At 39.8% G+C, this 24249-nt stretch overlaps 1 protein-coding gene across 23 annotated transcripts in view; it reads right to left on the bottom strand.

Moving 5' to 3' along the window:
- FBXO34 (F-box protein 34) overlaps positions 1–20117 on the bottom strand; it is a 93724-nt gene extending 73607 nt beyond the window's left edge. For 18 of the 23 annotated variants that reach the window (XR_012329970.1, XR_004525059.2, XR_004525058.2 and 15 more), the window contains exons 1-2: positions 19960–20098; positions 252–356 (exon numbers count right to left, since the gene is read on the bottom strand). Coding sequence is in view for 1 of the 23 variants with exons in the window: in XM_033851104.2 (XP_033706995.1) it covers positions 19960–20108 (149 nt within the window). In the remaining 22 variants the exon portion in view is untranslated. Of the gene's footprint in view, positions 1–251; positions 357–1502; positions 1728–19959 lie in introns of those variants that run through there. The other 5 variants (XM_033851106.2, XM_033851104.2, XM_033851107.2 and 2 more) reach the window with 5 other exon arrangements.
- Between the last annotated feature and the right edge of the window lie 4132 nt (positions 20118–24249).

Genomic DNA, 24249 nt, shown 5'->3' on the forward strand with positions numbered 1-24249 from the left:
AATTAACACAACACTGTAAATCAACTATATTTCAATAAAATAAATTTTTTAAAAAAGAATCAAACTGAAGTAAGACTTATCAATATTGAAGAATACTAGTGAATAATGAAGCAATGCCTTTGAAGTTCTGACAGAAAATTATGTTCAACCTAGAATTCTACTCCCAGCCACACTAACGTTCCATTTTAAGAATAAAATAAAAACATTTTCAGACAAGGAATTACTCAATATTTACCTCCCACACATCTTACCTTAGTATGTACCCCAGCAAAACAAGGCAATAAACCAAGGAAGACGACTCTATGCGAAATGAGCATAATGAAGGCAAGTCACAGGATGTTCACTGAGCAGCAGTTCTAAATAAAACAGATTAGAGCAGAAGATACAGAACATCAAGAGAGGGGTAACTAATGAAAAAGGGAGATACCAGAAATTTCATTCTATCTTATAGAAAATGAAAAACTTAAGGTCAGTTATAAAAGCTAACAATACCCCCCCCTCCAAAAAAATACAACAGAGAACTCTGATGTGGAGAAGTCGTGGCACCCTGTTTTATCTTTGTAGAACTACCTTCTCCCCACCCCAACACATGTGCTTCAAATGGGGCAGACTCCACACCCATCTCCATCTGGGCATGTGACCAGGCTCTGACTATTCTAATCTATTCTCTCCACCTTGCCATAGCAACTGGTTCAGAAATATGCACAGAGCCGAGAATCAGTACTGGTTGGGGAGAGAGGTGAAGTAGGATGTTACTGAAAATAAAGGCAAAGGAGGAAAGCACACAGATACAGTGAGAGACCAATTCTTCAAAGTAACATCTGAGCACATGGATCCAATCCTACTCTATCCCTCTGGACTCTCAGTTCTGGAAACCAATTTCCTTTCTCACTTAAGTTCTAACTGAACTGGTTTTCTAACACTTATAAGGATCCCTAACCACAACACTCCTCTTTCAAAGCCAGAAGTCAAAAGATACCACCTATTGTTAATGAAATAAAAATAAACATATAGTATTTATTAAGGTGACCAGAGCTAAAAATGATGATATATAACTATCTCAAAAAGAAGGTAGGGAATGGGGTAGTGGTGTTGGGATATAATTCTTCATGGGTCTCTACGTCTTGCAAGCAAGGCGTTGTCTGCTCTTTGTTCTGGAATATAATCTCAAGGATGTTCATATATCAAACCACCTTAGAAGACAGAAACTCTTCCTCCAGAGCAAAGAGCCAGCATACTACTCTCTCCCTCTGGAGCAAAGAGCAGGCATGCTTACTGCCCATTATAAAATATTTGTAATCCCTAAACTCAAGAGTTTTCTCCAGTAACAAAACTCATTATGTGAACAGGTGTTATCTGGCCCTCCCCTCAGTGCCTTGTGGGAACTGTGGCTCAGGACACTGGCACAAATGAATGTTGAAACCTTAGCTACTGCTATTGCTGTAAGTAATAAACTCTACTTCATCTCTGACTCTGCCTCCTACCAGAATAGGAGTCTTTACCTTCCACCAGCATCCATGAAACTGTGGCAGGTTAATTTGTTAGCTTCAAGTAGAGTAAACTCTCAGATCCTTTCTAATTCCTTTTTTTGTTTTGGCTGCGTTTGGTCTTTGTTGCTGCGTGCGGGCTTTCTCTAGTTGTGGCGAGTAGGGACTACTCTTCGCTGTGGTGCACAGGCTTCGCAACACAGTGGCTTCTCTTTTTGCGGAGCACGGGCCCCAGGTGCAGGCTTCAGTAGTTGCAGCACACGGGCTCGGTAGCTGTGCCCTAGAGCACAGGCTCAGTAGTTGTGGCACATGAGCTCAGTAGTTGTGGCGTAGGGCTTAGATGTTCTGCAGCATGTGGGATCTTCCTGGACCAGGAATCGAACCCAAGTCCCCTGCATTGGCGGGCGGATCCTTTTTTTTAATTAATTTATTTTATTTTATTTATTTATTTAATTTTTTTTGGTCTGTGCTGGGTCTTCGTTGCTGCACGCGGGCTTTTCCCTGGTTGTGGCAACTGGGGGCTACTCTTCGTTGTGGTGCACCAGGGAAGTTCCCTTTGTAATTCTTGACAGGTGGTAAATGGGAGCTAAATCTTGACTATCACTTCAGAAAGTCAATAGATAATGCTTAAAATTGACACATCAAGAAATGGAAGTAGGGCTTCCATGGTGGAGCAGTGGTTAAGAATCCGCCTGCCAATGCAGGGGACACGGGTTCAAGCCCTGGGCCAGGAAGATCCCACATGCCGCAGAGCAACTAAGCCCGTGTGCCACAACTACTGAAGCCCACATGTCACAACTACTGAAGTCCACGCGCCTAGAGCCCGTGCTCCACAACAAGAGAAGCCACCACAATAAGAAGCCTGCACACCACAATGAAGAGTAGCCCCTGCTCACCACAACTAGAGAAAGCCCATGAACAGCAGCAAAGACCCAATGCAGCCAAAATTAATCAATTAATTAATTTTTAAAAAGAAATGGAAGTAAAAGCACATTAATATGGGGGATTATCACTAAAAGAATCAAACAGAGAAACAATTGAAGTAGTTCCCTCAGGAAAGGAACTGGGGAGGCATAGGACAAGAGGATTACTGTTTTCACCATAAACTCTTCTGAACCATTACATTTTCCCCCCACCATCATGCATTTGAGAAAGAAGCCTTTCCTGGCTCCTTTAAAGGGGAAAAAAAGAAGTGTACAAGAAAAAAATCTTTTCAGTACTTTCATCCCACTAAAATTGAATAGTAGCATCAAGAAAAGTACCTAATTAAGTATGATCCTCTCATCACAGTTCTGGAAACCTAAAAGGGAAACTCTCTCACCAATGATCATCTCAAGCCAGAAAACAGTCTTAATGTATCTCAAAAGAAGTATGTCACATCTTGCTTTGGAGAAGTTTTGTTCAATAAAATGATTCTACTAGCTATGTACACAATAGTGTCCTACAACTTCTATGGAAAGCACATTACTGGCTTCAGCATATAAATATGTATCCTTAAGCATAATTTCCTGCAATTATAGATTCTAGGTTACCCCTAAATCACTAGTTTTAAAAGTGAAATTAAAATTAATTTATGGGAACAAAGAAGAAATATTCTTATGGCAAAGGGAATAAAATATGCCATCTTACAAGAAAAAAAGTTAATTAAGGTTCAAAAAGTAATTCACATTAAAGAATCAGAATTTTCTAATCAAAATTTGAAATTACAAATTATTTTGTATGGTAGGTAGGGGATGACTATTTCTGTTTAGTATAATTTTATACAAATTACAGGGAAGTTTTTTCTTAAAAATCCAGAACAGCAAAGCCTACCCACTGTCTACCCCTCTACTCCTCCACTAAATTATACTTCCTATACAGCCACATTGTAACTTTTGCCCTCCTGCTGAATCTAATTTTTAGGGAAAATAAAGGAAGAGCATACAAATTCTGCCCCAGAAATAAGCTAAAGTGTTCTTGAGCTAAACTGTAAGTCTAAGTAAAATAGGATCTGGTTAGGAGCTAGCTCTGGTTTTATTTAAAATACACTTTATTTAAATCAGCATTAGTTAACTTTAACCTAACATTACTAATTCAATCACAGTGGTCTCAGTCAATCTACTTAACTCTTGAGAAGCTGGAGCAAATAAAAGATCTCTGTGAAGTTAGAGTTTCACTAAGGTGTTGCTAATTTCTTTTTCACTTCTAGGTGCTCTTCACTAGGAAGGCTTTTTGTGTAGTGAAGTTCCTCAATAGTCAGACTGCGTGGGTTTGAAATCCAGCTCCAACACACTGCCTAGGCAAGCTACTTAACCTCTAAGACTCAGTTTTCTTTTTTTTTCCTTTTGAATTTTATTTTATTTATTTTTTTATATAGCAGGTTAAGACTCAGTTTTCTGCAAGAAAAAAGGGACTAAATACTTTCCTCATACAGTTGTTATCAAGATTTTTTTAAAAAATACACATAAATGTTTGGCATAAGACCTAGTCAAAAGAAATAAAGAGGGCTTCCCTGGTAGCACAGTGGTTAAGAATCCACCTGCTAATGCAGGGGACACAGGTTCGATCCCTGGTCCAGGAAGATCCCACATGCTGTGGAGCAACTAAGCCCGTGTGCCACAACTACTGAGCCTGCGCTCTAGAGCCTGCAAGCCACAACTACTGAGCCCATGTGCCACAACTACTGAGCCTGCGCTCTAGAGCCTGGAAGCCACAACTACTGAGCCCACGTGCCACAACTTCTGAAACCAGCGTGCCTAGAGCCCGTGCTCTGCAACAAGAGAAGCCACTGCAACGAGAAACCCGCGCACCATAACAAAGAGTAGCCCCGCTCGCTGCAATTAGAGAAAGCCCGCATGCAGCAATGAAGACCCAACGCAGCCAAAAATAAATTAATTAATTAAATAAAATTTAAAAAAAAAAGAGAGAAAGAAAAGAAGGAAGAAAGAAAGGGAAGAAGACAGCTATTAATATTGTCACTACTTACTTCATAGAAAGCCACCTCCAGTAGGAAAGAGATGTTCCATCTGCACACAGTGGAACAGAGACTCTTCTTATTAATTAAACCACCACTGAAGGCTATGGAAAGGAACGTCACTAAAAAGATGCTAGAAGCATGAAGCAGATGATGCATTTCAGCAAGCCAAACTCAGTCACTTTTCTACCAAGAGGACAGAGTCCTTAAACTTTGCACAGGTTTGTTTACCTTGGTATCATTATGGAACACAGTGGTAGACAAAAGCAAAACTTTTTAAACAATGGAAGTACTTCTAAATATAAATTTTTAATGTAAATTATTTTATAGCTAGCTTTCTCACATTACTTTCTTTTTGACCTTCATTCACTCAACAAATGTTTGTTGAGCATCTATGAGTCTCTTGGAATACAGTGAACAAACGATCAAAGCCCTCAAGGAACTAACATTTTCGTGGTGAGAAAGACAATAAATAATCATAATAAGCAAATTTTATAGCATATGCTTCAAGGAGGTAACTATTATGGGGGAAAAACAGACTAGGGTAGGGGAACTTGGAAGTGCAGGAGGAGAGTGGCGGTTGCCATTTTAAACAGGGTGGTCAGCGTAGGCTTCCTTGAGAAGGTGCTACTTAAGAGATTTGGAAGAGGTAAGGAAGTTAGGCATGAAGATTTATCTAGGTACAGGTAACAGCCTAAGGCAGGCACTTGCCTACACCATCACCACGATCTAACAAATAAGCAAAAATGTTGTCTCTTACTAATATCACCTTCTCCCAAGAAAAACCTGTGCTAACAAAACCAAAAAATATATATATATATTAATTCATTCAACAAATGTTTAGCTAAGGACACAGAAGAGAACATGATATGCACCACTTTCTATTCTCAACTATAAAGACCTCAGCAAGGGGATTGAGGTTGACTACAAAGTTCTGAAGTGTAAGAAATACGGTTTTTTTCTGTTATTTCGCTTATTGGGCCTTCACTTCACTGCTTTTCAAAAAAAAAAAAAAAAGGCAGATTTACAGAAATCTGTCCTCCAGATAAGGTGGGATGATACTACCTACAGTGAAAGTATCTCAAAGTCTCTATTCTTTAAAGCACAGATATTGGCCCCTTAAGTTTCTTCACCTAAAGAGTTGAAAATTTCAAAAATACTAACAATGATATTATATTAACGTCTTCTCCCCCTGCCTCCAACAGGCCAAAACATTGCTACTGGGAGTCTAATAATTTTTCTAACACTTTTCCAAGATCCACTTCAATTGTAGAAAAAATGTGATCTACCAAGTACATGGTGCTATATGCCATGCACCATGGTAGCTAAGTAAGAGGTCTCTGCTCTCCAAAACCTCATCATGTGGTATGGAAAACATATGCATTATATATCTTTTATGCTATTTACTACTTCAAAAGTAAGTATAGCTCATAATACCACTTAGTTGCAAAGAAAAATACTATGAATTTTTTTCCCTCAAATCCCAACCAAAAGGTTGTATTTATAGAGTTGAAAACACATTTTACAAACCCTTACACTATAAAAAATTACAATCTTAGCAGAATATATTTTATATCATTTATCTGATCCCACTTAGCAACTAGAGAGTAAAAGCTTAGAAAGTTAAGAGACCCACAACAAGAAATGTCATATAAAAGGAACCAAATGGGGCTTCCCTGGTGGCGCAGTGGTTGAGAATCTGCCTGCCAATGCAGGGGACACGGGTTTGAGCCCTGGTCTGGGAAGATCCCACGTGCCGCGGAGCAGCTAGGCCCATGAGCCACAATTACTGAGCCTGCGCGTCTGGAGCCTGTGCTCCGCAACAAGAGAGGCCGCGATAGTGAGAGGCCCGTGCACTGCGATGAAGAGTGGCCCCCGATTGCCACAACTAGAGAAAGCCCTCGCACAGAAACGAAGACCCAATACAACCATAAATAAATAAATTTAAAAAAAGAAAAAAGAAAAAGAAATAATTCTAAAAAAAAAAAGGAACCAAATGGAATATATTTATTGATTACTTTATTTTTCCCCAATTATGTTAACGGATATTTTAAGATTAGTTGAAAACAAGTTTCTACATATTAAGGCATGTATGCAAGAGAAAACAGAGGACCAAAAGAAAAAAGAGTAGCACACTTTAACCTCATGCCCTGATCTACTTTTTAATTAAGTGCACAAATCCTGAAAAACACTCCTAAGTATTTATGGCTAGAAGCGTTTCTCTTCTAACCTCAACCATCAGTCTCCTCTTAGGACTGGCCTAAATAAAATGGTAACATGCTGCTATATGCTTCACCCAACTTAGCATTACATTAGCTGGCTGTGTAGTCCATGTTTTCAAGGTATCGTACATAGAGCAGAAGTACTTTGTCACTTTCTACTTAAATGGCCTATCAGGCATATTAGAGCTGCCCTGTCATCATGTTTTACCAATGAGATTAGCAAATATGAAAACTGTCAGCAAGGATATGAAAAAATAGGTGTACTCTCAAACTGCAAATACTCTTTGACCCAGTAGTTCCACTTCTGGGAATTTATCCCAAAAGACAACCCACGAAGAAAATTATTCGCTACAACATTGTTTCTAATAGGAAAAGATAGCAAGACTCCATTTCTCAACCTCCCTTGCATTCAGATGTGGCCATGAACTAAGTTCTGGCTAACAAAACCTGACTAGAAGTGTCCTGAAGTAGCAGCTTCTAGAAACCTCCCTGTAAAAAGGCTGGCATGTAAACCTTTGCCCCCTCTTGCATCCTCCTGCTGCTTAGAATGGGCTGCAGTAGTTGGAGATCCAGCTAGGTCAATGAGGACGAGAGCAACATGCAGCAGAGCTGTAAGAGCATAGAAAGAATCCAGGCAATCACTGCGGGATGGGGGTGGGGCTGACAGGCAGGGGACAAGGGGAATGAGGATAGACTAAAGGGCTATCTTGACTGCAGCGTTTGCTACACAGGTACATCCAACTGTCAAAACTTATCGAACTATCCACATGTTTCTGTGAATTTTACTGTAATTATTATGCCTCAAAAAGAGAGAAAGAGAAAAGAGTAATGCCATGAGTGCTATACCAGCCCTAGAACACTTACCTGAACTTTTATAAGAGAAATACTTCATTGTTTAACCCACTGCTAGTTTAGCTTTTCTATCACTAATACACTCTTCATATGCCAATATGTAAAGAATGAAAAAATCAAGTGAAAAAGGCAAGATAACGTTACGTAGAATATGCTACCATTTATTTATTTTTTAATAAATTTACTTTTAATTTATTTATTATTTTTGGCTGCATTGGGTCTTTGTTGCTGCGCACGGGCTTTCTCTAGCTGTAGCGAGCGGGGGTTACTCTTCGTTGCGGTGCGCAGGCTTCTCATTGTGGTGGCTTCTTGTTGCGGAGCATGGGCTCTAGGCAGGTGGGCTTCAGTAGCCGTGGCTCGCGGGCTCTAGAGCACACGCTCAGTAGTTGTGGCGCACGGGCTTAGTTGCTCCGCGGCATGTGGGATCTTCCCGGACTAGGGCTCGTGCCCATGTCCCCTGCATTGGCAGTTGGGTTCTTAACCACTGTACCACCAGGGAAGCCCTATGCTACCATTTATGCTTTTAAAGGTAGGGAAAATAGACTATACACCAGAAGACTATAAACTAGTAACAGTGGTTGCCCTAGTGAGGGAAAAGTATGCCCAAGGCACAGAATAGAAAATATCTCACTTTCTGCACCTTTCACATTTTGAACCATGCAAACACATTACCTATTTAAAAAATAAATGTTCTTTAATCCTATTAAACAAAATTAAATATTTCGTTTAACTTTTTTGAAATTTTGGTATATGCAGATTTTAATGATTTGAAGACTTACTTTGACTTTAGTTTCAAGATGATCCCACACTGAACTTAATTACTGAGACCACTAGATACAAAAATGACAAAAGAATAAAAAGTGTTGGAAGTGGTAAAAAGGGAAGGAGAGTGCTGAGAACTCTTCTTTTGAGGAAAACGGCAAGAAAACATTTTAACCAAAAAGAGAAGCACTGGGGTCACTCTACTGCTGGAAATATATACTATGTATCTTTTAATTTCTCATTATCTGCTTTTAATGAAAAACAAACAAAAGCAGCTAGCTAAATCAAAAAGGCCAACAAGGCTTTTCTCTGATTAGCTGAAGGAATCAAACAAAAGGTTCTTTCTTGTTAGGAGTATAGATTCTGAAGAGTTACAAATAGTAATGTGAAAGTCTCCGTATCAGATTAGAAATTGAAATAAAATGAGGATTTCTGAGAAATTTATCAAATTGACCATAGGTGGTTTTCTGTTCTCAACACTATTTTGTAACATGTATATGTAAATTCTGTTAAGTTTTTATGGTGTAAACAGTATAACAAAAGAGTTACTCGGACTTCCCTGGTGGCGCAGTGGTTAAGAATCCGCCTGCCGATGCAGGGGACATGGGTTCGAGCCCCGGTCCGAGAAGATCCCACATGCCGCGGAGCAACTAGGCCCGTGAGCCACAACTACTGAGCCTGCGCTCTAGAGCCCACGAGCCACAACTACTGAAGCCCGGGCGCCTACAGCCCATGCTCCACAACAAGAGAAGCCACCGCATTGAGAAGCCCACGCACCGCAACGAAGAGCAGCCCCTGCTCGCTGCAACTAGAGAAAGTCTGTGTGCAGCAACAAACACGCAACGCAGCCAAAAATAAGTAATAAATAAATAAATTTATGTAAAAAAAAAGTTACTGAAAATCTACTACTCTTAAATAGACCATTTAATTTTGTCAGTTGCCCAAGCCTTGGCCTATACATTCATGTATTTTTGTGTATGGTTGGTATATATATTTTATATACCATTTTCACATACTTATTTCTATGTAATGATAATTAAGTTGAATGAAATAAAAAATATTCACTTTATAAATCCATAAAATTTGGGATTTTTATTTTTAAAAGGTAACTCAGTAAGGGGTTTCCCTGGTGGCGCAGTGGTTGAGAGTCCGCCTGCCAATGCAGGGGACACGGGTTCGTGCCCCGGTCCGGGAAGATCCCACGTGCCGCGGAGCGGCTAGGCCCAAAGTGAGTCATGGCCGCTGAATCTGCGTGTCCGGAGCCTGTGCTCCACAACGGGAGAGGCCGCAACAGTGAGAGGCCCACGTACCACAAAAAAAAAAGAGAGAAAAAAAAGGTAACTCAGTAAGAAAGCCCTATCTCTTGCTCTAATTCCGGAAGATGACTATTCAGATCCTAAGTCAGAGGCCACCAACCATTTACTGATGATCCCAACTACCAACAACCTCTTAAGTGACAAATACATACAAATAAACCCAGAAAAAGGAGGCATCATTTACATGCTCTTGCTGATAACAGTAAAAATATTAAATTGTTTCTAACAGGGTTGGATGGTCACAAACAAAATCTCTAACCCTTTAGAAATTCCTAGTAGCTACTATGGAAATTTCTTGGGGCCTCTGGCACACAAGTAGGCATAGACAATATCATTAAGCCCTTCAAAGTAAATCCTTCTGAAGGCAAAGACTATATTTTCCAATACAGTACTGTGTATTATCCTATAAAGATTTCAGCAACAAAGACTAAATGAACATTCAAATGTAGAAGGCTCAAAGTAGGCATAGAATTAACATTTGGTGAACTGAACACTAACAGTTTAGAAACAAAGACAGTGCACATGGAAATGAAATTAAGCTTTACTTCTCTGAATAAGATGTCTACACTAAAAGCATACAAATGACAAATTTCTTAAAAACTGAGTAATTATACTGAGGTTCATTAATGAAGGCTTGACTTTTTCCAAAGGGGGAAAAAACAGATCTGCTATCTGCCAAGAACACTAAATTGAAATCTTCAAAAGTGGTACTGCTATTACCTTAGTAAACCAGTAACACTAATATCCTTTGCAAGTAGAAAGGTGAGAAGTTATGCTCATTGTTTTTGAAAAATTGGAAAGGGAAAAGGTAAAGATTAATTTCCTCCTAACTTCTCCTGAACTATCAATTTGGAGGAAAGAAAAATGGACCAATCAAATTAATTTCATATAATATTCTCAAAGAATACGAAATAAACAGCATAAACACAAGGATAGGGGTTACTCAGATTCAATTCTAACAAATTATTACTTGATTCTATAGGAAACAAAGATCAGTAATTGTCAGACCAGTCCTTAAGGGACTTACTCAAAAAGCCAAAATCTTAAGAATTCTATTGGACTATAAACTGTGGTCAAGAGGTAACATGTATCTAAATCAGAACCATTTAACAAGAGAAGACTCAACAGGTGTTTGGTAAAAGAAATGCCTGGGAACACTGGGAACACATGAAAAGAACTTTAATAAAATGAAACCATAATATTTATGTAACCCAACAAATGAGTTGGCAAGCAAATTTTAATCTCCAAAATTACTCATATCTTTTAAAGAGGCATAGTCCCCTTCTTTCCACGTCCCCTAAAAAGGGAAAATCCATGACATCTTAATAAAGGAACAATTCTTTAAAAAGCCTTTACAACTCCTCATTCTCTACTAAAATAGAACAATTAAAATTCAAGCAGAATAGGGAATTCCCTGGCCGCCCAGTGATTAGAACTCCGCATTTCCACTGCGGGAGGCATGGGTTCCATCCCTGGTGGGGGAACTAAGATCCTTCAAGCTGCATGGCACAGCAAAAAAAAAAAAAAAAATTCAAGCAGTATAGACAAGATAGTCAAAGTTGGTTCACACAATAAAACAAGGTAACAACTACAGTAAGAATCAAGTAACTTTTTGGTAATATACACAAAAATATTAGGTAACTGATAACATTTGTAATACAGAGGCTAAGCCCCTAGATCAAATAAAGGAGAGGAAATAATTCATTTGTTAGATTCAGAAACAAAACAATAGCTAACATGGCTAAAGTTCTCACTTAAATTCCAAGGCCATGAAATTTTTAAACATCAGTAGTTTTAAAATGTGTTATACTGTCATTTTTAAGTGCAAAAACGTTATACTATATAGTCTTAAAATATATGCAACTAGAGTGTAAAATTATGTTTTAATATACAACCTCCTACTAATACAAACAAAAATGTGGATTTTCCAGAAAAGTTAGTATTTATCTGGACTTTAATAATCAATTCTATTAATGATACGGCAGGGGAACCCACAAGGTGTTAAGATAAACAATAAAAAGACAAAAGAATAAATTCTTAAATTTAAGACTGGTACTTGCCAAAGAATACACAGATCTGTAAATAGTGCTAAGAGAAAAAGTGACAGAAGTTAACTAATGCACTGAGCATAATGCCTGGAGTATAAAACATGCTACCCTTTTTTTCAGTAAATGAATAAATAAAAGGCCTTGAAATTCCACAAGTTAAAAATGGTGGTATATAACCATTTTATCAAGCTAACCACATAGCATGTTGAATAAAACATAGGCAAAGAAAATGTCAAATGAAAAATAGGATTCCTAAAGCATAAAGCTATAGACCTTCTACGGACTTTTCAGGATCCATTTTCATAGTCCTTGTAGTATCCCAAATAAGCTTGACTATTGTGATGATGGTATAGCTCTTCAACTAGAATACAGCCTGAACCAGAGAAACCTAACCCCAAGGGCTGAAGTGGTGTGTAGAAAGTACCTAGAACCTCCAGAGAACAATCCTGATGACTGAACTTGAAATCAAATCTCTTGCCCTACTTTGGAAACAAGCCTGCCTCTCCTGGTTCCTGGACAATAGACCAAATGTGTCCTTTGAGACTTCCTTACCAAACTCAAATTTCATCTTCAGAAACTCCAGCTTAATCAATAATTCCCTACAGTAGTTCCAAGAGTGATTTCAGAGCTTTAGATAGACTATTTTTATATTATTATTTAAAATACATTATTTTTTAAATTTTTAATTTTCAAGAAGCAAATGAACACTTTAATACACAAAGTCCTATAACTGAATCTGCTAGAAGGTGTCTCAGTTAAACAGAAAAATGGAAAAAAAAATTTTTTTTTAAAGGTACAAATTTAAATAGCCCAGGTATGTCCTTAAAGATAAGGGGAAAAAGCTAAGCCTTCAATTATGTGTCTACAATTTGGGGATATAAGATATGAAAGCTTAGAATTTAGTAGAGGAGAGAAGACTAATACACATGAAACAAAGAGTAATAAATAACGGTATAAAGTGCTAAGTGGCTAAGTACTCAATTTGGGATGTTTATAAACTCAGATGATGGGGGAAATTATCTTTACTTTCAGTAACCTCCAACTGAAATTTAGCATTTCCTTCTATTGGAAAGTCAGTCAGACCACAATAATATTAACAATATCTGCCACTGTCAGTAGTAGAAATCATAGATATTTTCCTATCACACAATCGTAAGTTGCAGACACCTCCAAACAGTGACAATGTTCATCATTACTTGGAAATTATTAGACCCACGCTAAATCTTATTATTTAATACAGAAGCACATGTTACTAACTCATAATTTAAAAAAATATTTTGATAACTGTATTTTGATGTAACTGGTTTTCTTTGTAATCCTATGTAATTTAAAAATACTACTCAGAAAACGGGTCCAATAGCCTTCAGACTGCCAAAGGTGTCTATGGAGCAAAAACTGTCAAGAGCCCTGCCCTACAGCTTCTATAGAAGAACTCTCCTTCCCCACCTCTGGATTTGATGACAGAAGGACGTAGAGCTTGAGGTGCTGACAAACACACTGTAACAACAAAGGGACAACACCATGGAAGCAGAGCTTATTAAATAAAGGAAATAAGAAGAAGATGAGATTCTGACCACCTAAGTACAAGTGGATCAAGCTTCATCTTTGGTCTTTTTAGTACTACAAGCCAGTAAATTTGATTTGGTTTCCTGTTATACTCACTACACTCAACATCTAAATGGTACAGCTGATTGCAATAGTTTCTATCTCAGGAAACCAGAGCAATATCCATTTCTTGGCATAGCAACAGCAAAATTACAAAAGGATTCACTTTACCACCATTAGGGAATCTGGGGAAAATGAGTTTAGTTTTTCACAAACCAAGTGTGCTGAAGACTCACTCAATACGCACTCCAATCCACTCTCACATGGACTTCCTATTTTACAGAGGCTGTAGAGCTAAAAACCACATTTTCCAGATGCCTTTGAAGCTAAGGTTTCACATAAGACCTAAGTGTGGCCAAGCAGCCCACTTAAGATACAGAGAGCAGAAAGTAACATGTAATGATGTTCCTGCCCAAGGAAGTTAAAATTTCTGCCACATATGGTGGCCCGTAATGGCAGTAGCTCCCTTATCAGGCAAGTTCTACAGTGTCTCTGTGGTGTTTGTTCTAGAAGTTCAGTCTAATCTGTTCATTCAGCCTACTCAACATTTACCTATCTCTTTCTTAATAAATCCCATTTGCTACAACTACTTAGAGCAAATGCTCTTGCTACAGATTCTTGAAAAATAAATACAAAGTAAACATGGATGTAAAAAACAGCAGCATCTGTGTGATGAATCTGGAGATTGGGATTGACATATATACACTAATATGTATAAAATGGATAACTAATTAAGAACCTGCTGTATAATAAATAAATAAAATTTAAAAATTTAAAAAAAAATCAACAGTATCCTATTGCCAGTTAGAAACCTAACAAGAGTTAACAGCTTATGGATACAGATATAGGCTTGACCTGGAAAGCATAATAACTGAGAAGCCTTAAGAGCTAAGGGCCAGATTACAAGGAGCACAACAAGAGTCAAGAACAGAGCTTTAGACAGACTCAAGATATAGAGAACAAACTAGTGGTTACCAATTGGGGGTGGGGGAGTAAGAGGTGTAAACTATTAGGTATAAAATGAGCTACAAGGATATATTGCACAACATGGGGAATATAGCCAATATTTTATAATAACTATAAATGGACTATAACCTTTAAAAATTGTGAATTACTATATTGTACACCTGTTAACATATAATATTGTACAGCAACTATACTTCAATTAAAAAAAAAGAAGAGAACAGAGCTTTAGATAGTTTGGATCTGGAAGAGAAAGAATTGCCAGCCAAGCTGATAAATCAGAAGAAATCAGAGATAGGCAAAGAACCGAAAGGAGAGAATTCAAAAAATGAAGATGTCTTCTGTACAACTAAATACCAAAGATGACAAATGGGCTAGGAATTTAACTAAAAGATCCGTTTTTCACATTACTTCCTTTCTCAAAGATTGTCCTGAGTAAAAAATAATGCTCAAACTCCCTCCATAATTGGGTCCCTTGTCTGCTACTGCAGCTTCATACCATAACTTTTTCTTTTTGTTTTTTTAATACCATACTTTTAATCAGTCTTTTTAAAATAAATAAGTAAATAAACCCTCTTCTCCAGATCCCAAAATAAACGCCCAATCCAAGGCCCACATCTAGGAAGCTTTGTCTGGCAGTCCCAGTTGCCTCCTCTGAATTCATGTAACATTTATCAGACGCCTAATTAAAATCCAAACTAAATTATAAGCTTAAAGAGAGCAGAGGCTATGTTCTTCATTTCTTTATATTCTGAACACCCAGCATAATGCCACTCAAATGCACTGCTAACAGCTAGGCCCTTTCAACAGGTAGTTTCAGAAGAGTGGAAGTAAGACCGCAGGAGATTAAAAATTTAATTAAATTGACTTGGAAGGTGAACAAAGAAAGTTTCCGTAGAAATGGTAATGTTCTATATCTTGACAGGGTTATGGGTTAAATAGATGTATGCACTTGTCCAAACTAAGGGACAAGTTAAACTATTTGTTTACTTATTTAATAAGTAAACAAATAGTTCATGATAGGCATGCAAAAGTATTTACTGGTAAAGTATACTTACTTTGAAATACAACCAAAATATAAGATGGATTGATAAATACATAGAGGGTAGAATGGATGGATAAATAGATAAGCAAATACAGCAAAATAAGAATTACAGAATCTACATTGTGGATATTTAGATATTCATATTCAATGTATAAACACTCCTTGCAACTCTTCTGTGATTGGCATTTTCATGATAAAATGTTAGGGGAAAAAAGCAGAGTGGCAATAATGTGAGGCTCACATTATTTCAGAAGTTTGTCAATTAAAGGATTGACCTTAGAGAAGAAAAGGAAGGTATATATACATGCCTCTGAGAGAGGGATGTCTGGATTGTTCCTCTCCTCTCTACCTCAAGTCTTAGACTGCCTGTACAGACTAGTTCTGGCCTTGAGTGCTTGCTCTTGCCTGAAAGAAAATGCTCTCACTAAGCTCCCTTCATTCTAGCACAATCCAAACCTGTGGAGCCTGACCCCTTTGTCTGTCTTGGGCTATGATAATCTGTTCCCTATTCTTTTTACCTGAGCTTCTAATACCTCCTTAACTGACCTTTAGACAAAACCTCTGGCCAATCTGCATAACATAAATGGTTCATCCTCTTGGTCCAATTCTTGCCCTTCAGACCCATGGCCCCCATGGCAAGGGAATGTTAAAACAAAGGTCACACAGTCCCTGGCTGAGGACCTGGCAGAGAGGTACTCAAAACATGTTTGTTAGATGAATAAAACCCATGCCTGATAATAATATAATACACACATAAATAGAGCTTAGTTTCACATTTAAATCTACATTGTGCTGAGGGTTGAAAATGTGTGTGCTAAGTTTCTGGAGTTGAACATTTAAAAAGGGGAGATCTGGAGCCTCTTCTGTGAAGAGCAAACCAGAAGACAGAGCTGGAAACAGAAGGTTGACAAACTCTTTCAACTGACATTAAGAAACACCTACATTTAAATTATTAATGCTTTTCCCAGATAATACAGTACATTCATCAGCTTCAAAGTGCCATAAACATGAACTACAGGGGGAAAGATAAATTATGCAACAGTAAGAATTGATAGGAATTCAACTTCCAATGACCTAAATGCACTTGGGAGTTAATTTGCTTTTTGTTACTGTAGCTTCCAAAGGACTGCAGATTATGCACTTGCTGAATTTTGCCTTTGTCACACATGACCTAACAAGGAAGGCATTCATTCTACCATAGTAGCTTCTCTCAAGTATCTGGTTCTAAACAGCTGCAAATTTTGGAAGATAACACTGAATGATGTTTCTAACCATTAGTAGTTCTCTCCCCAACAAATATGAAAACAAGATTAAGGTTTACTAGAGTATCAAAACTGTGCAAATTAAACTGGCTGAGCATAAAGTTATTAGAAAATAAAGTAGAGGACACGGGTTCGTGCCCAGGTCCAGGAAGATCCCACATGCCACGGAGTGGCTGGGCCCGTGAGCCATGGCCACTGAGCCTGCGCGTCCGGAGCCTGTGCTCCGCAACGGGAGAGGCCACAACAGTGAGAGACCCGCGTACCTCAAAAAAAAAAAAAAAAAGAAAGAAAAGAAAGTAGAAAATTTGTACAAGAATTTAAATTCTAGATGTTATGTTAATAGAATTGATCCAATAAACATATCCTAAAGAATTTCAAAATACAACACTTTCATTGTTCACATTTGCTTTTACCTGTCAGAAAGATGCTATATCACTAATGACTGGCTGATATAGTCCCTTAAATGCTGTAACTGGATAAAATGACAAAATATTTCAAAATAATACCGATCTCAAATAAATTTCCATTTATAAGAAGTGGAAGCTGCTTCCTAGACCCAAAACTGCTAGGCCTGGGTGAAAAATAACCTGCCAAAAGTAGAAACAAACTGTAAAAATGTTTCAGAGTGTTATGTGTTATGGCTGGTGAAACGGTTATACAACTATACAAAGAAGCTGGTTTTTTTACACCTGTCATTGTTCCTAGGTCATATCAGAATACATGAAGACATTTATTCTCCACCTATCAACTCATTTTTTAAAAATAAATTTATTTATTTAATTTATTTATTTTTTGGCTGTGTTGGGTCTTCATTGCTGCACACGGGCTTTCTCTAGTTGCGGCAAGCGGGAGCTACTCTTCGTTGCAGTGCAAGGGCTTCTACTGTGGTGGCTTCTCTCTTCTCTCATTGTGGAGCACGGGTTCTAGGCGTGCGGGCTTCAGTAGTTGTGGCACACGGGCTCAGCAGTTGTGGTGCATGGGCTTAGTGGCTCCAGGGCATGTGGGATCTTCCCAGACCAGAGATCCAAACCCGTGTCCCCAGCATTGGCAGGTGGATTCTCAACCACTGCGCCACTAGGGAAGCCCCTATCAACTCATTTTTCATAAAAAAATCATAACTGCTAAACACCATTGAGGAGGAAAAACGTACTGCCAAGGAGAAGCTATTTTATTATCAGCATTTATATGTCTTTCAACTCACATGTAGTTTGACTTTCACCATATACCCTAGTACATTTAATTTACACAGATCCACGTAGTCTCCCCCAGAAAGGCTCCCTGGAAAAGACACATGCAAGTGTCCTTTCTGTACCTCCTTCAACTTCATTACATAAGATCTTGTCAGGATCTTTTCATTTTAAAGAGTAGGTTGATTAACACCTCAAAATCAGCAATTTCATGTTAATTTGGTACTTATCAGTCTTGAAGACCCAAAAACCCAAATTTTGTCTTTAGAGCCTTAACACTGTCACCACACGATTCCTAATTTCTTAAAATAAATATAAATATAAAGTAATTTTCAAGTACTGCACAAAATGCTATAGAATTTCCAAATACAGTAAGCATTAAAATGAGATTTACAGGAACACCTTGTTTTGTAAACTTCCAGTCAAATCTAATGGTAATTAACAAGGGTAAATTTTTGCTTTCATTTTCTACAAAAACGTAGTAACCGAGCATGATTTCCACCAGCATGTTGATGCAGAATCTAGACAGACAATACCTTATCAATCACTTTTAAAGAGCAAATAAGAGAAGGAAGTATTAACAACAAAAAAACCCTAACATTACAAGTCAAGGTCAGCGGGGACGGGCTGAGGACTCCTATCCAAGCTTCCTGCTGAAGACACTAAATTGTAATTATGCTTCAATTTTAAGCCATCTACCTCTCAAACTAGATCCTATTTAAGTGATTTTATAGAGAGGAAGAAATGAGCAAAAGTACTGAGATGCTGCAATACCTGAAGAGAGTCATTAATGGCAGGTGACTAGCTTCTCTTCTGGCCTGATCTCTTTTGGAAGAAAAGCAATATTCATAGGCAGGGCATTTTTTTTTTAATTCTGTAGTTTCATATTTGAAAGCATTACAGATGTAATATTAGTTACTTGTCCAGGCAAGCAGTCCTGGTATATGTTATTATACTGTTACAGCCCAGTCTCAGTAAGAAAACAGGAAAATCCTTCTTGTTGAGCTATAAGCATAGGAAACCCTCAACTATCCATGGACAGGGACAACCTGGATAAATTAAATCCCCAGGTAATTATTATTTAAGAAGAATGTTGGATTAATTCAGAACTCCTCCTCCCTTCTTTACAAAAGAAAAAGTTGACTTAAAATCTCCTCTCTCTCTTCCAGACCACTAACAAAGAAAGCAAATAGGTAGATAAATGATTTCAAAATTGTCTAGCAAAAAAGAGTAAGGCAAATAATTATCAGCACTCGAATTGGTTCTATTTTTTCCAGCAATTCCGATCACAAGCCATCAAACTATGAGTTTAGCTTTCTCAAATGCATTTACATTAAACACCCACCCATCCACCCCCCACAAAAAAAAAACCTCCTGATTGAGATTTTCCTAAATCATATGGGTCTTACTGAACTGTACTAACAATATTCGAAATGGAAGTTAAAGAACTTAACAACTATTACATTAAAATTGTAAAATGCTGATATCGAACAACTTTCGATTCAAAATCTCTGCGATGCTAGGCGTTGACAGAAGCTTTACCTTCCTTTTTCTCCCCTCCCGGCCCTCCTGGCCCTTCTGCGTGTCAAGCTCCCCGCCGGAGTCTGCATGACATCACAGCTCATCTCTTGGAAACCCCTGACGTCACAGACACGCTAAACCACAGCACTATGACTTCATCGGGACTGGGGCGGAACCGCAGTCGACTTGCGCCAGCCCGGAGGCTAGAGAAGCTTCCGAGCCTCGGTCCTGCCAGGTCCCCGAAGAAGGTTAAGGACAGGCGCCAGCTCACCTGCGCTGGGACGGGGAAGGACGGAGCGGTAGAGCCCCGGCGGGCGCGACAGGGCGAGGCTACCCCCACCCAGGGCCCGATTTCCTCACCGGCCGCCGGTCCCGGGGGTGGGAGAGCCGACCTGGAACCTCCCCACGGCCTATCCCGGATCTCCTCCGCTTCAGCCCTGACCCGGGACCCCACTCCCGCCCGCCGGCCTGCCCGACCCTCCGTGCCCCGTGGGGGCGCTCAGCGCCCGGCCCGTGTGCGGGCAGAGGACGCCCCCGGACGAGGTGCGGGCCGCCGGGTCCCTGCCTCAGACCGAGCCCCGGACCCGCGGGCGCCGCCCCCGCCCCCACCCCCACCCGCCCGGCGCCCCGAGAGCGCAGGCGGCCGGCGGGAGGGGGCGGGGAGCGGCCACGGTGGCCGCCGCCAGACCCCGACCGCGCCGCTCTCACGCCACGCCCCACCCCGGCCCAGACCCACCTGCGCTCCTGCCCCGGCCGGGGCCTGGCCCGGGGCTGCACACCGCGATACAGCGGCGGCGGCAGTTGGCCTGGCTCGCTCCCCACCGCTGAGGCGGACCGAGCGCCCAGCGCGGCGCGGCGGAGCCCAACGCTCGCCCCGAAACCCATTTGTTTGGCTAGAACGGCGTGACGTCACGCGCCGGCCCAATCGACGGTTGGCCAGGGGAGGAGCCGCGGAGCCAGGGAGTCGCAGCGCCCCTGCCGGGATTCTGCGACACTTCGGACGCTGGGGGTGCGAAGAGTGGGGGACTTAAAAAAGGGAGAACCGGGTGAGGCATCTTCGGGACCCCAAGTGGTGAAGAGTGAAAGCTCGAGTAAGACCTGAAGAGAAAGGAATCAACCCCTCAGGCTAGCCAGAATGGTAGTAACGCCAGTGTTCAACAGCCAATAGACATGACACATCTACTAATAATACTCATGGGTGGATGTGGAGCTATAAATGGTGTTAGATTACTGTTAGATAACCTAGTAGACTTGGGTTCAAATTTTGCTTCTGCTACAGTCGGGAGGCTGGGCTTCAGAGTTCTCATTTGTAAAATGAAGGGGTTGAAAGAGTCCTTTATGTTATTCTTTTCTATGCAAATCATGGCAGGAATATCTACCAGCAAGCTGATAAACTTTGAGGTTGACAGTCTCAAAATATGATCTTTAGAAGTTTAAGAGATTGTAAATGATGACTATAAGAAGTTTTTAGTATTTTACTTAATACTTTCAAATCAGAGTGCCAGTGAGGACCCTTTTACACTCAGCCTTTAAAATGCTAATTGCTTTCACTGTAAAAATAATTTTAACCACATCATAAAACATGAGGACAATAAGGAAAAAAAAATCCTTCACTCTAACACAGCCACTCAGCATTCAGCTTGTTTTCTTTTAGACCTTTTGTCTCATGCATATTTATTTTACAGTGTTGTGATCATAGTGTACACAAAATTTTGGATCCTGGTGGGTTTTGGGTTTTTTGGGGTTGGGGGGGTTTCTTTCATAACTATTTCTGCTATTTCTACATAAGCTTCATAAACACTTTAACAGCTGCATAAAATTATATTAGGCAGACATACAAATTTTACCAAATTCTTTGTTCTTGGACTTACTTATTTCCTTCCCTTTATGCCGTTATAAAGAAACCATAGGACATTCTCATGAATGTAAATTTTTAAAGATAAATACCCAGAAATGAAATTTCTAGTTGAAAGAGTATCACCACTTTTATAGTTACTAATACAAACTGCCAAAATGCATTTTAAAAGGTTGTACCAAGTTTCATTTAAATCTGCAGCTTTGATTTTAGCCAGCCCTTTTAAAAAGTAGTTTTGTCCAGTTATAAAACCACTCTTTTTTTTTTTAATTTACTTATTTATTTATTTTTTGGCTGCATTGGGTCTTCATTGCTGTGCGCGGGCCTTCTCTAGATGCGGCGAGCGGGAGCTACTCTTCGTTGTGTGCACGGGCTTCTCATGGTGGTGGCTTCTCTTGTTGGAGAGCACTGGCTCTAGGTGCGTGGGCTTCAGTAGTTGTGGCTCATGGGCTGTAGAGCACAGGCTCAGAAGTTGTGGCGCACGGGCTTAGTTGCTCCGTGGCATATGGGATCTTCCGGGACCAGGGCTCAAACCTGTGTCCCCTGCATTGGCGGGTGGATTCGTAACCACTGCACCACCAGGGAAGCCCTATAACTACTCTTAAAATATATATTATAAAACCTTAAGTATCAAAAAATTAAATAAAATAAGTATTTCCTATGATCTCACCACCAAGAAATAACCACATAACACCTCCATCTAGACTTTTATCCGTATAGATAATTTTAATCAAAGTTGGAGGGGGTCATATTGTACATACTGGAATTAAGCCATGTCTTATTTAATATCTGATCAATATTAGCTCAATGTATCATGATCACTTGAACCTTCTTTATGTCAATTTTTTTTTTTTTTTTTTTTTTGCTGTACGCGGGTCTCTCACTGTTGTGGCCTCTGCCGTTGCGGAGCACAGGCTCTGGATGCACAGGCTCAGCGGCCATGGCTCACGGGCCCAGCCGCTCCACGGCATGTGGGATCTTCCCGGGCCGGGGCACGAACCCGTGTCCCCTGCATCGGCAGGCAGACTCTCAACCACTGCACCACCAGGGAAGCCCTATGTCAATATTTGACTCAAAGTTCAATCCATCCTCTCAGGTTCATCTCAAACACTGTCCTCAAAACCTCTTGATTATTCAATGAATCAATAATTGATTCCTCTTCCCTTATGGCCCTTATTTTACTCCATGCACATCTTGCATATGTGTATTTAATACACCCCACTAGATTCTAGGGCTTCCCTGGTGGCGCAGTGGTTGAGAGTCTGCCTGCTGATGCAGGGGACACGGGTTCGTGCCCCGGTCTGGGAGGATCCTACATGCCGCGGAGCCGCTGGGCCTGTGAGCCATGGCCGCTGAGCCTGTGCATCCAGAGCCTGTGCTCCACAATGGGAGAGGCCACAGCAGTGAGAGGCCCGCGAACCGCAAAAAAAAAAAAAAAGATTCTAAACTGCTGGAAAATAAGAATTATACCCTAGTATCCGCCAAAGGATCTTGCAGTTGATATTGCTTAAACATTTAATAATTAAATCCATGTTAATCATCTGCACTTTTCTCGTGACAATAGATGAATATGATCTCCATTTTCAGTGTTTTCTGAAGTTGGTTAATAGCCACCATTTATTGCATTTACAACGTATAATCCAGACTCTATGTTAACTGTTTTGTATACATTATCTCATTTAATCAGAAAACACCTGTATGAGATAAGTACAGTTGGTCCTTCATATCCATACCATTTTATATAAGGTACTTGAGCATCTGCAGATTTTGATATCCACCAGGGATCCTAGGACCAATCACCCTCAGAATCCATGGGACAACTATATAATGTTTCAATATTCTGTGTTCATCAAAGTGTGTTTTAGAAATGATACTGTTTCTCAACTGAAGTGGGGATATTCTGTACATTAACCAATGCAGAATAAAAAATGTACTGTGCCTTGCCTCTTGTTTCAAATGTATAACCTTAAAGCTAAGTATACCTACTGAGAGCTTATGAATATTCTGCAGTTTAAGCAAAATATAATATTAAATTTTCCATATAAAATTCCACACAGTATGAATGTATGGAATATATCTATGTGTATGGAATATAAAATATATATATATGTATGGAATATAAAATTTTCATACAGATGAGGAAACCCAGGCTTGAAAAGTTAAACCATTTGACCAAGATTAAACAGGTATTATTAGAGCCAAAGTTAGCAAAGGCCCCAGAATTCTTACCATATCACTCACTGTATTGTTACTGGGAATTTCGGAGGGGTGAAAGACACTGAAACTACAAAACACAACACAAATATCATCAAAATGAAATGACAATGGTTTCCATGTGGCCAGCACATCTTCATCGTAAGAGTTCCATTAGGGTCGGTGTGGTCTATGGGGCTTCCCTGGTGGCACAGTGGTTAAGAATCTGCTTGCCAATGCAGGGGACATGGGTTCGAGACCCGGTCTGGGAAGATCCCACATGCCCCAGAGCAAATATGCACGTGCTCCACAACTACTGGGCCTGTGCTCTAGAGCCCACGAGCCACAACTACCGAGCCCTCATGCTGCAACTACTGAAGCCTGCGCGCCTAGAGCCCATGCTCCGCAACAAGAGAAGCCACCGCAATGAGAAGCCCACACACCACAGCTAGAGAAAACCCATGTGCAACAGCGTAGACCCAACGCAGCCAAAAATAAATAAAAAATAAATTTAAAAAAAGAGTCTGTGTGGTCTAATGCAGTGTTTCTCAAATTGTCTCTGGTTAAGGACCAGTTGTGGGTTTTTTTAAAAATATTTAATACATTGAGAACTGATTATTTTGTAAAATATAGTAAAACTGAAACTACTAGAAATATGAAATTGTTTGAAAAAAAATAAAAGCTCAAATTCTTGATTCTTAAACTCAGCACACAGAAAGTTAGTCAAATTGCTAGTAAGTTTTCTGAAACTTTTCCTCTCATTTCTGCTCTTACCACAGGCTTGCTCTAAAGCTGGCCAGTGGGCCACACTTCGAATAGCACTGGTCTAGGAGAAGGATCAGACTAGGAGGCAGTGAAACCACTTGAGGCAAGTCCTTCCTTTGATTCTATTTCTCCATTTGTACAATGGGAATAATCCTTGAAACAAGCCAGTAGAGCTAGTGCAGTGCCTCAGGCCTGAGAGGGAGCTCTTGGGTG

Source organism: Tursiops truncatus, chromosome 2 (assembly GCF_011762595.2).
Source record: "Tursiops truncatus isolate mTurTru1 chromosome 2, mTurTru1.mat.Y, whole genome shotgun sequence".
Classification (NCBI taxonomy): domain Eukaryota; kingdom Metazoa; phylum Chordata; class Mammalia; order Artiodactyla; family Delphinidae; genus Tursiops; species Tursiops truncatus.